This window comes from Bombus fervidus, chromosome 2 (genome assembly GCF_041682495.2).
Source record: "Bombus fervidus isolate BK054 chromosome 2, iyBomFerv1, whole genome shotgun sequence".
Taxonomy (NCBI): Eukaryota; Metazoa; Arthropoda; class Insecta; order Hymenoptera; family Apidae; genus Bombus; species Bombus fervidus.
This window is the reverse complement of record NC_091518.1, coordinates 9,282,072-9,294,385: the sequence shown is the minus strand read 5'-3', so window position 1 is coordinate 9,294,385 and position 12,314 is coordinate 9,282,072. Positions and strand designations below refer to the sequence as shown.

The following is a 12,314-nucleotide window of genomic DNA, read 5'->3' as shown; positions in this document are numbered from 1 at the left end:
AATTGGTTGCCGGCCGCTGGCCGCTTATCTTCTGTTTATAAACGAGGGTCAGACGAGTTTAAAGCCCCTATGCACAACTACATATGCAATGCTGTAAGAAATATCTGTTTGGATTATAGATAACAATGGAAACTGTTTCGAGTGATCAGTTTCATAAAGTAGCGGGGATAGTCCTTTTAAAGGGACAAATTCGTTTAAAGAGGCAAATTCGTGCTTACTAAGAATGTATGGGTACGCGAGATTACGGCTTTGGAAAAAGTCGGATAGACACGTACATGCGACATACAGATGCTCGGAATGTTCGATACTTTCCACTTTAACTTTACATTTACGCTTTATATCCTTACGTCGTAAAGTTTTCGCCGCTTAATTATTTACACTTTAATTAAGAATAGAAAGTACGTTTAACATATTTTTTAATTTTTAAATATGTTTGTTTTAAATTTGCACATTGGACATTGTTTATATTATTTAATTAACCTTCTTTGGTTCGACAAAACAAAACCGTGTTCCTCTTTTTAAATTGCGCTTTTTGTTATAAATTGCTTCATTATATTCAGAAATTATCGAAATTAGTTGAGGACCAGCTTTAAAATAGGTAGTTGACAACAAATCTATCTACACTGTCGGACATAAGTATTAGTATATCTACTTGTCATATTTATTAGAAATTCTAACAAATTTTACTTTATTTAGTCTTTATTACAAGGCATGTATAATGCAAATGGAATAATAAATTTATAATAAAATAACTAAAAAATAAAAGTAACAAAAGGCATGTGATTTATACTACACATCAATCAGTATCCTAGTACTCATGGCTGGCAGTATATCTGTACATATATATATAGTTGCTCTGGCAGTGCTATGTGGCGTGCGCACATTCCTCCTCCAGTACTCACCGATGCAAGTCAAAGTCACGATCATACATTTCTCCTCTCACCGAGCATTCGCTCGTTTCTCCCGACTTCCGGATACGAAATAGGCGAACAGTGCAACCGTTAGCCACGAGAGGCCCTTATTCTCAGTGTCAATATTTTGACAGACTTTTTTAACATTGTTCTCGAGATCTCTCTATTCATCTCTATTTGCCGTACTTCTGACCTTCTATTGCAAAATAGATAGAATTCTATTGCGATTCTACTGCGAAAATTCTGACCGATAGATGTGCTTGTTATTACGATTATGTTGGGTTCATCAGAAATAACCAATCAAATTTGCGTTCGTTCCAGGAAACTTCTTTCCATCTCTACATTTACTTAATACTAACTTAAGTTACAATCTTCCTACTCGAGATGTCGCTTCCTAAGTATCATTAAATTTGGTTTTCTATAGATACAATAATTAATTTTCTAAATAAAGTTTGTAATTAAACCGGAATATAAATTATTAACCTAACTAATGGTAAATTTGCAGTAAAAGGAATACTAAGGCAGTTAGCGTTTAATCGATTCGGGTTTAAGAAAGACGTTACGTAAATTTGTTTTATTTACATAACATGTTTAATTTACATAACATAATTTATATTTTTAGACATTATTGATAAATGAATTAAGCATTAATTTTTATAAGACTTGTGATATCTATAGTTTACGTTTTGTTTAATTAGTAATAAAATTATTCTTAATTAATTATTATTATTCTTAAATTAGAAGTAATCAAACATAAAAATGCGATATGAAAAGAGATTATTTATGATTACTAGCAAAGGGAAAATTTTCTCTCTATTATTAATCCTGAGAGAACCAAAGTCCAAACTGTTACCTGGAAAACATGTTATCAGAGATTTCTTTTCTGGTATTATTTAATATAAGGATCAATTAAGAAGTTTGAAAGCGATGTTGTGTATTCTGTGAAAAAATGCTGTTTTTGAATTTTGTCTCGAGCTAACTAATTTGTGTTTATAAATGTCAATTATGATTTGATTATAAATTATGATTTGATTATGAATTATGATTTGAATTATAAATAATTGTAAGAGTTTCAATAATTGATGTATTATTTTAGTTAACGAAAATCTAAAACCGTATTTACGATATCAAGAATTTAATTGTTTTTACGATTTAAGAATAATAAATAAAGCAATTGTCATGGACATCGAAGACAACATTTTTAACATTTTATAAATTATTAATGTCAATATTAAGACCTTAATGCATTATTTTAAATTATACCTACAACTTAAATTATACAAATCCTAATTTAGATTGTTTATAAACATAGAAGTACACAGTGATGACCATATGTATAAATTGAGCAAATTAGCCAAGTTACTTATAAATGCATTACTAACTATTCAAACCTAATATTCTCGAAAACAAATTTGTCGAAAATATCCTGCATTTTTAATTTATTTTTATATTAGAATCAGCTTCTTTCTGATTGTGTATCGACTACAAAATTAAATTATTGAACATGATTTTCTTTTGTATTATCAATATGCGTATTCATATCATTATTTGATTATCAAAGATATTAAAAAATTCCCGGTATATTCCGGATTTTGTCAAATACTGTAATGTAATACGATTTTTGTACATGTTATAATATTTATTAATATTTAGCTCTTATATGACAGAAAGAAAATGTTGACATTGCTCATAATTAGACTATGGATTTTTATGCATTTGTACAAAATTTTAAATATGTATACACATAATATGCAAAAATATATGAAATGTCTAAAGTAGAGTGGATCTATAATAATTTCCTATAATTTGTTAATAGGTAAAACGAGTCACTGCGATTTATAAGTTCTACATTAATTGTATTGATAAAAATATAGAATAAAAAATAACAATATGAAGAATAAAAATTCGCAATTGATTCATAATTCTACACGTGAGAACTATTCAAGAAACATTCGATATAATCAAAACATGTTTACATTTCAGAAAAGACAGTCCTTGGATCTATGTTTACATGACTTTTTTTCATCCTCAGGAAGGATAAACGATGTTACCAAAGCTTACTTATTTCAGTGTTACCCTGTATACTAGAAAATCGCGCCGGCCATTGCGCGCTCGTGTTTTGGTTCTAAAAAGATGGCGGACTCTTGTTTTCAAGATCGGTCACATAGAAATACGATAGTTTTCAGATACCCAGCGAAAGTTGACATGTTACGTGTACAATAATACCGAGTGGATGAAATTATCGTTGCGACGAATTTACTGGTGGAATCGAAGAAGTTTCATTGAGGTTCGTAAGCGACGTGAAAGCGGTGTCTTTAGCGTGCATATTAGGCGAACTCCGAAGCGAAGTGATTTTCAGAAATTTCGGTTGTTTTCTGTGCGAAACAGAGTTCGACGAATTGGAAAACGTTATCGGGATAAAAAGGATAAGATGGTTTGATTCGAATGAACGTTCACGAGGTTTAATAACCCGACGATCAACATAGTAGCGATACTTACTTGGTTAGGTTGATTGTCTAAGTATATAGACATACCTATGATAGCAGAACAAAGTTCCACGTGTTCCTCTCGGTGGTTCACGTTAAAACGTGACGTTGGATTAATCTTGTAAATATCACGTTAAATGTGTTATTCCAATCTATAATGGCGTCAAGTGATTTTGATGTGGAGCTCTTCGAACGAAGGCTTCACACATTGAAAGATTCGCAGGAGTCAATACAAGGTCTTTCTGCTTGGTGTTTGGAGAGGAGACAGCACCATAAGAAGATTGTTGCTACCTGGTTGCAAGTTCTTAAGAAGGGTAAGTTTATATTTTTTGTTTCAGTATAAAATCATTGCTGTATTTAGTTTTAAGTTTTATTCTTCTTTGTTTATGTTTTAAGATTTAGATTATTTGTGTTATTGGTATTAGGAAGTAGAGTAATCTTAAAGGGTTTTATTAAGAATGTAAAATGTAAACTGTAATTGATGAAATATTTAATTTTTTGTAGTAAAATATTAAAAATTTATGTATTATATTATTGTAATATTTGATTCTGTTATCGTCATTAGAAATATACATGCTGTTCTTGAGTTATATCATTTTTTTTTTATTGATTTGTAACTTTTAAAATAACAGTGACATTTTCTTGAATGACAGTAAAAGTTGAGCACCGTCTTACACTTTTTTATCTGGCAAATGATGTTATACAATACTCCAAGAGAAAAAATTTTGAATTTGTGGAATCCTGGGGCACAACTCTGCAACGAGCAACGACCATGGTTAGAGATGAGAAAGTGAAACATCGTATATTAAGGATTTTTAAAATTTGGGATCAGAGACAAGTGTATGATGAAGAATTCTTAGCAGACCTATCCGGATTAATTTCAGCAGCTCCAAAAAAGAAATTAGAACCCCAGCCAACAGTACCTCCAGAAGAATTTCAAGCTGCTTTACTCATTTCTACTATGAGATCATGTGCTACACTAGAACAAGCAACTGATGCTCGATTAAGAGATTTACGTGACAGCAATATAGATATAGAGAATGCAGAAGAATTATGTGCTTCTTTGAAAGATAGGAGAAGAGTTGAAGATGCAGAAAAGGAAGTGGATTTGGCAGTTAGAAATGTTGAAAATTATGTACGTGCATTGGAGGCAGAAATTAGAGAAAGAACTCAAGTACTTGAGCTGTTAGAACAGGCTGATCAATTTTATGAAACTCAAAGAGGTGAAGTGAAAATAGTTACTAATGTAAGTACATTAAAAAAAATCAGTGTACTATCCTTAATATTCATTAATGTTTCTTAACATTCTTAAAATTCTTTATTAATAGGCATACAGAAATTTTGGTAGTCGTGTAAAAAATTTGAAGAAAAAATTGGACGAGCTTTTACCAACATTAGTTTCACCAATTCCATCACCAGACATAAATGCTCCATCTCCAAGTCCTGATAGTGATATAGAACTTCCAGGAGAAGAAAATCAATCTCAAAATCAGTTAGGAGTTATAGATGTAGCACCACCATCTATGTATGGTTCATATTCTCATGAGTATGATCCAGTACCTGTACCAGCTCCAGAAATGGGCCAAGGAAATGATTCTGGTGATTTTACTAATAATTTTTCATCTTTTATGGGAGGAAATGTGGATTTTGGTAATATGGTAAGACACCAAAGTTAGAATAACATATTAATTTCAATGAATATTATTGTAAATCATTCGTTTTTCACATTAAAGCGAAACATATTTAATGAAAGATCGTTAACGCCTACTGGAATGTCACAGCAATATAACGAATCATTGGAGGTATATATTTAATCAAAATAAACATTTATTATCTGATAAAACATAATAAAGATATTATGCATATTTTACTAGGCTAAACCAATAGAAGTAATCAACATGAGGCCCTCCAAAAATGAAAGTAATAGTGCAGATTTTAATATCTCTAGTTTTTTAAAGACTGTTCTTCCTTCCTCTGATGGATCTCAAGATCCTGGTGGTATTCCTGGTCTTGGTTTAGATATTCCAGAATCGCGAGTAGAATCTCCACAGCGTTCAAATTACAGGCACTCGCCTATACTAGGGCAGCATTCAGTAACCCCTGTGATCTCAAGAATTATGGGAAATCAAAATACATCTATTGGTGTGAATAATTGCCCTATAACCCACAGTACTCCATTGCCTGTTCGAAACTTATCCGGCGAGTCGCATACTCCTTCACCGTATTCCAGTCAAAACAGCCAGAGTAACATTACTGTACCTTTCGATGGCCCGACTAATAATAATACTGTTAATCCTTTACCACCTCCACCATTACCTCCTCCAATTTTTCTCGACGATGAAAACTGTTATAATAAGTTACCACCTAAGTTTCCAACGTGGACACCTACGAGTGAAACTATGAAGGAACCAGCCAAATGGGAGGAAAAGGGTATGAATTTATTTTGCAATATAACATATACAAATTTTGATATCAGCTCTATAAGTTTATAACATAGCAGGTTCCGTAATATTTCCAGGAAAAAATAGCATGAATCCAACTTGGCCTGGTGAGTGCGACGAAAAATCGAAAACCTGGATAGATGGTGATATGGATAGATGGGATCCTAGTAACGAAACTACGTGGACTAACGCTGTTAGAGGGAAAAATGAAATTTTATCTGAAACACCAGAGTCACCACCCATGTATGAGAAAGCTGGATTTACAGATCCAGTTGAATACGATGACTCTCAACCACAAGAATCTCTTTTAAGTACTGCTGGAGATGTGGATCATAGGTGAAGAATTTAATAACAATTCAACAAGAATCATTTCATATATGTATACTAATCAGAGAATTTTAAGCAAAAACATATTTAATTTATTATTTTTCAGAGTAATACCTATCCCGATAACGGTAGAGAATCAATTACCATATCGTTTGATGAAAGCAGCGGATGTTGATCATCGAAACTTGATTAGTTTAACAGGAAGTCCGGCGAATCATAATGTCAACGACAATTCTATGAATGCGTTAGCTAACAGTAACAACTTGTGGTCCACAGGCGATCAAGATTACCGGTAAGATACTGAAACTCGCTCAATTATTAGAATTTTGTAGGATTGCAATAGCAGTTTTAATTTTCACCGTAACAACTTTAATGCTTTGTAATACGGAATCAGGCAACACATGCAACCAGGCGATATTGTGGAAAGCGTCGACATGGAAATGTCGGACGACGAGACTGACAGTAAGCCAAAGGGAAGGGTTTTAGTTGACGTTCGATCACAAGACAGGGATATGAGAGTCGGTAATCAATCAGCGACTTCACAGCACATGGATATGGACATGCGAATGATTCCGCTTCCCGCGGGTCAAATGCCAGGATCTCACGGACAAATAATGCAAGACGTGCACATGATGCATTCAGGGCCTCTTCCGCCCCCACCTCCGCCACCCCAGTTTCATCCAGGCCAACCATCATTTCATCAAGATCAAACAGACTTTCGACACAATCCCGCAGAATTTCATCCAGCTCAATCAAATTTTCATCAAAACAGGCCACCGCCAAATTTCATCCAAAACCAGCAGGATTTCCCACAAGAATTCCATCAAATGCACCAAACTCAGTCGGAATTTTCAAAGCAAGAGTTTGAGTATTGTGAAAATCACGCATTACGACCTAATCAGGAGTTCCTTGGTGATCCACAAATGCGTGGCAGGTACTCCCAATCAACGGAGCATCAACACAGAGATATCGGTTTTCATCGGAACGACCGAGGAGGTCGAGGTGGTCGTGGTTTTCCAAGGAACCGACGAGACAGATACTCGGATGATCACAAACAAAGGAACCTTCAAAACAGTCGCAAATCCCGATCGCAAGAGCAACATCAAAGGTCGTCCCCAGAAATCCTACCAAACAGTCGCCCTTTACTGGTACCAGCACCAGACACTGTTGTCATTCTCGACGAAGATGGCATGCCCATAGGACTGTCCAACGAAAACAAAGCGCCAACGAATGCAGAGCATCTTCCAGACACCGAACAAGAAGAAAACTGTCAAGATCGTAGATTACCACACGGCACACCAAACTCACGGAGCCTCGACCAGCAATCTGTATACTCAAGTGGTTCGAATCTTCAGGAACACGAGTCTGAAACTCCAATTATGGAGCCGGATGAACAACAAGCAACGAACCAAGTGACTGTTGTACCCGTGATAACGGAGCCTAAAGACTCGCAGCACAATCAATATGTTCCTGTCTCAGAATATGAAGAACAGATCGAACCAGAAGCTGTAATTTCAGAGAAGACCTGTGACAGTAGCGAATCTATTGAAAATACCGGTCAAGAAATGAATCTACCCGAGCAGTCGCAACAGCAACATATACCAGATCAAATGGACGATCTTGGAAATTCAACACCAAGCAACGAATTGAAGAGACCGTCGACGAATGGTAGCTTCGACGAGAACGATGTTAGCTGTAGTAAAAAGAGGATCGTGTCGAACGGGCCGCAGACACCGACAGAGTCTGATGCCGGTTTGAACGGGCCGATACCACAGGTCTCAGCGGAGTCACATCAAGGGATGTACGATTTCGACGGTCCCGTTGGGCCGAACTTCCGACCGCGTCTCGGTGGTCCGGTTCCATTTCCTCCTTGGAGGGGTGGTCCACCTCGGGGTCGGGGTTTCAGGGGTGGTCCAAGAGCTCCTTGGATGGACAGGGGACCTCGTGGACCTGTGATCGGTAACTTCATGCCGAGAGGACTGAAACGCGGTGGACAATTTAGGGGTAACGGCTTCAGAGGTCGGGGACGTGGTAACAATTGGTAGAAAGTGCATGAATTCTCTCTATTAAGAAGGATAAAAAGGAAAACAAGAAGGAAAGAAACTTTTGCCAAGGAAGGAATATACACTGTTTTTGAAAAATAAGAACGATCGTTTTTTTGTATTCTGTACATACGTATTAATTACTGCGTGAAAAAAAGAAACCCACTGTGGAATCGTCACATGAGGAGATCGTTGTGTGCATCTCTGGACGTATAGACGGGGTAATGGGGTTAAGAGTTGGTGTGATCCCACACGAGGTGATTTCCCTTGTCGGAGATTCACACTTCTTTGTGCGATTGATTCGCCTATATACATATATAAATAAAACTACATAGATAATATAGATATAAAGGATGTACACGTACATATAAACGCATTCTCTCTCTATCTCTTTTTCTTGCTCCGTCTCTACATGCTCTTTGAAGAAACTTGATTCGATTCTCAGATACATGTACACGCGTTTATTACAAAGTACTAGATGTATTGTCGAAGCGGGACCATCAACGTTACATTAATACAACCTTGTCGTTAGCACTTCCAATCAGTGCTGATACAAATATTGATGGAACAAGGGACATTATACAATAGTGTGCGTATCGTCGACGGTTGTCGCTTCGGTAATGGTCGATATTTTACCTCCTAGGATTTTATGTAAGACAAAAGAAACTTCTGTTTTACGTACATATGTGTTATTACAAGTACAAGCAAGGTGAAAAAAGAAAGAATATTTATATGTCAGGTGGGTTGACCTGTAAAAATGATTTTGCTTTGACGTTGATCCTTTTAGCCTTTAAAGGTGAATGTTACGTGTCGAAACGAGAAAAGCAAAAAACGAAGAAAAGGAGAGCAGCTCTAGGCCTTTAGAAATCGTTTAATGGATCGCTTCTCTTTATTCACTTGCCTATTAACCAGAAATAAAACGCTAATTGCCTGTTTTTCTCCGCCTGTCCACATTTCTAATCGTTTCATCGAGGCTCGTTTATAAACAGGCATGTCAAATGAATCTTCAAAGTGTATTAATAAAAATGCAATGTTTATGTTCTGGTCCACTTCGTACATTTCCCCCACTTTTTTCACGAGTAATATACATAATACATAATAACATGTGTTCATTTCGTTTTTTTGCGAGGAGAGCTCGAATCTGAATGAAAGAAAAAACGGAAACGAATGTTATATTGTCAAGACGAAAGCGCGAAGTACGTTAGATATAAGAGCAGGTCGTTATTGAATATATTACAATCCAATATCTTACAATCATTTTTATTTTGTTCTTGTTTTTCCTATTGCGAAGGAACAAAGACCATTGCACGAAAAAAAAAAAAAAAAAAAAAGAAAAGAAAAAAGAAATGTGACGAACGAGTTCCGTTGACGATGATTCGTTTGCCTGACCAATCCGTTTTCTTTTCATTTCGTTTCTTCTTTTTTCATCCACTGCGTTGAATGTTCTCGAGCGTTTCTCATCTGTGACAAAAAAGGAAAATAGATAAGTCGATGGAGTTTTTTTTTTACAAAGAATTGTAAAACTATGTGTGTATATATAAATACGTATATATGTGTATATATATATATACATACATACATACATATATATACATACACTGTGATTGTAAAAACAGTAAAGTTTCTTTTTATGTATCTTGATTATTCGTTTTACGAATCTCATCGCTCGATTGTGGATGTTTACGTATTTACATGTTTACGTATTTGTGGGAAATTTATGGAAGCAAAAGTGTACGAGATGTGTAAAAATATATAAAATATCCAAAGTAAGGTATTTGTTACAATATTTAATGAATGAAAGAATTTTGAATAATTTGCATAAACATTTATAATCTACTAATCACAGAAAAGAATTTTTGTGAAAAATGATATTTTGAAACTCGGGTAGCAAGCAAACGAATCATTGTCTTGAATGAAAATGAAAAATACATGTAGATATCGGTAGCGAAATGCACAGGAATTAAGTGTAGCAAGATAAATCCTTGGAAAACTAATTGACTGTTTAATAAAACATTGCAATTTACCGAGGACCTTGCCAGCACTCGACAAACCGTACTCCTGTTTAACGTACATTGTATTTTTTTTGTACCTATTTGTTTAAAGCATTCCGTGATAAAGAAGAAAGAGAAATGTTTTATTTTCTCTACTTATAATGGAAGATAGTAGAGGAACTAAAGCGCGGCTATCCATTGCTTTCCTTTAAAGATTCGTATGTTCGATCGCGACGGTGTGATTTTATGTAGATCCATAGTTCTTTCACTCTTTTCTCTGTTTAATCAATTTTTTCTTTTATTTTCTATTATCCTTATTTTAATTAATTCACATATATTAAACATTTTTATTTTATCTCTTTTTTTTAACAGACCCAAGGTACTTACAAACTTATAGATCATTTTATTTCATGTCTTTGGAAATAATCTCCTTTTCCTTCTATTTTTCACTTTTTATTTTAGAAACTCACGGACGAAGGTATATGAATTATTATTTACAAAAATTACAAAAATTACAAGATTACAAAAATTTATCTTTCTTCATTACGACTCGTGAAGTTTATATTATTTGACTATCTGAAATTTCTATGGATCTACCTCGATTCGCCTACTATCACAGAAAATCGATTTTTGGTTCTTCCTTACATTATCTGTATTTTATAATTCATGTGGCCTAAGAGATAACTTACTCTTTTTCTGTTCAAACATTTTTACTTATTCTAACATATCGAAATTTTTAAACTTTTAAATAATCTTCAATATACTTTAAAACGCTTTCAACAACTATTTCATCGATTATGATGTTGTAAATGATATATGAGAAGCAAGTTCATTGATATGTTACGATAAAAATGTTCTATTTGGTAAATATATACTTAGACTTTTTAGTCAATGCGTGGATTTATGTAACGTTTTAACAAAATTATTAATTAAGTATGAAAATGTCCATTATTCTTGGTAAATGTATTCTTTCCTTAAATAATGCATGTGTATGATTATGATCTATTGGTAAAACTTAAATTTCATTGTTTGCGAATACATTTACTTATAAAATTGATAGGTGCACAAATCGACTAGATGTATAAATTTATTATAACGAATAGATTTAATTTCTCACATCGTGGAAAATCTTCAATATCTTAATTCGATCGTTACGTTGCTGTTTCTATTGTTTCTTTTTACAAGTGCTTTAAAGGCCGAACGCTGGTGAATTTCAAAGAATGTGGCGGGATGTGTATCGATTTGTATATACCAGCTCGTGAAAGATACGAATATATAATACTTGTAACATGAGCACGTACAATGGCCTGAACCGAATGTATAAAATACATATTGTGCAGTTTTTAGCGTTATATCATTACCTTTTTCTTCGCGCACGAAGTAAAGGCAAGGAGGAAGAGAAATGCCCATTAACGGTCCTCTACTATTTCACCATTCTCACCGCTTGCTTTCTCTTTTAATCTTTTTCAACCTGTGTAATCGAGTTACCGAGTGAAAATTAATAAAAAATATAAATCGCGTGCAAATGTATCTCTGCTTGAAATTTTAAGCCTGGTGAATTGCGTTTCGCCACGAAATTCGCAATTTCCGCCCTTTGCGGTTTCCATCTATACAATCGATCCCAAAATCAATCAATCTGACCGTTAAAACTGGCCATAATTCTCTAAACCATTTCTATGATTTTCTAAATATTCCTCTTTTAAAAGTAATTAAAATAATCATTCGTTTCGTCAGTAAAGTCTTAAAAAAAAAGAAAAAAAAAGAAAAAAGAAAGAAAGAAATCGAAATATTGATCGTTTGTACGGATTGGATTGCAAAGAGTAGAATCTACTCGAAATTTTACAAAGGTTCTTATGAAATAGGATTTACTCAAAATCTTATGTATCGACAAATATGTATACTGGATAGGCTTGTTATAAATTAGAATAATGCGTATAGATAAATGTATATATATATATTGATAGAAAGTTTGCAAGATAATTTTGGCAGCTCGAGTAATGTGTTTCGCGTGTCATCGTTGCTATGTTATTTGCTTACAAAGGAATTCACAAAGTTGAAGATATATTCTAAGCTGAATTCTTTGTTCGCGAGGCTACATGTGGTGGTATCGATTTTG

General features: G+C 34.3%; 1 protein-coding gene and 1 long non-coding RNA gene across 3 annotated transcripts; one reads left to right on the top strand and one right to left on the bottom strand.

Moving 5' to 3' along the window:
• Positions 1-2,976: 2,976 nt before the first annotated feature.
• Positions 2,977-9,244, top strand: LOC139997912 (uncharacterized). 2 transcript variants are annotated; one of them, XM_072021976.1, is made up of 8 exons: positions 2,977-3,711; positions 4,051-4,643; positions 4,726-5,055; positions 5,131-5,199; positions 5,272-5,827; positions 5,916-6,174; positions 6,272-6,457; positions 6,560-9,244. In XM_072021976.1, exons 1-8 carry the CDS (start codon positions 3,555-3,557, stop codon positions 8,208-8,210), a joined length of 3,801 nt encoding a protein of 1,266 aa, XP_071878077.1. In that variant the 5' UTR covers positions 2,977-3,554; the 3' UTR covers positions 8,211-9,244. The 2 variants fall into 2 exon arrangements, with proteins under 2 accessions (XP_071878077.1, XP_071878076.1); XM_072021975.1 differs by having other exon boundaries at positions 5,898-6,174.
• A 40-nt stretch (positions 9,245-9,284) lies between these two features.
• Positions 9,285-10,695, bottom strand: LOC139997916 (uncharacterized). Its single transcript, XR_011803149.1, has 2 exons — positions 10,586-10,695; positions 9,285-9,668 (listed from the first exon to the last, which is right to left on the bottom strand). It is a non-coding gene; the product is annotated as an uncharacterized lncRNA (long non-coding RNA).
• Between the last annotated feature and the right edge of the window lie 1,619 nt (positions 10,696-12,314).

Coding starts and splice junctions, on each gene's coding strand:
- LOC139997912 (XM_072021975.1), top strand. CDS start 3,555: ATGGCGTCAAGTGATTTTGATGTGGAGCTCTTCGAACGAAGGCTTCAC. Junction 4,644..4,725: donor AAGTGAAAATAGTTACTAAT/GTAAGTACATTA, acceptor CTTTATTAATAG/GCATACAGAAATTTTGGTAG. Junction 5,056..5,130: donor ATGTGGATTTTGGTAATATG/GTAAGACACCAA, acceptor TTCACATTAAAG/CGAAACATATTTAATGAAAG.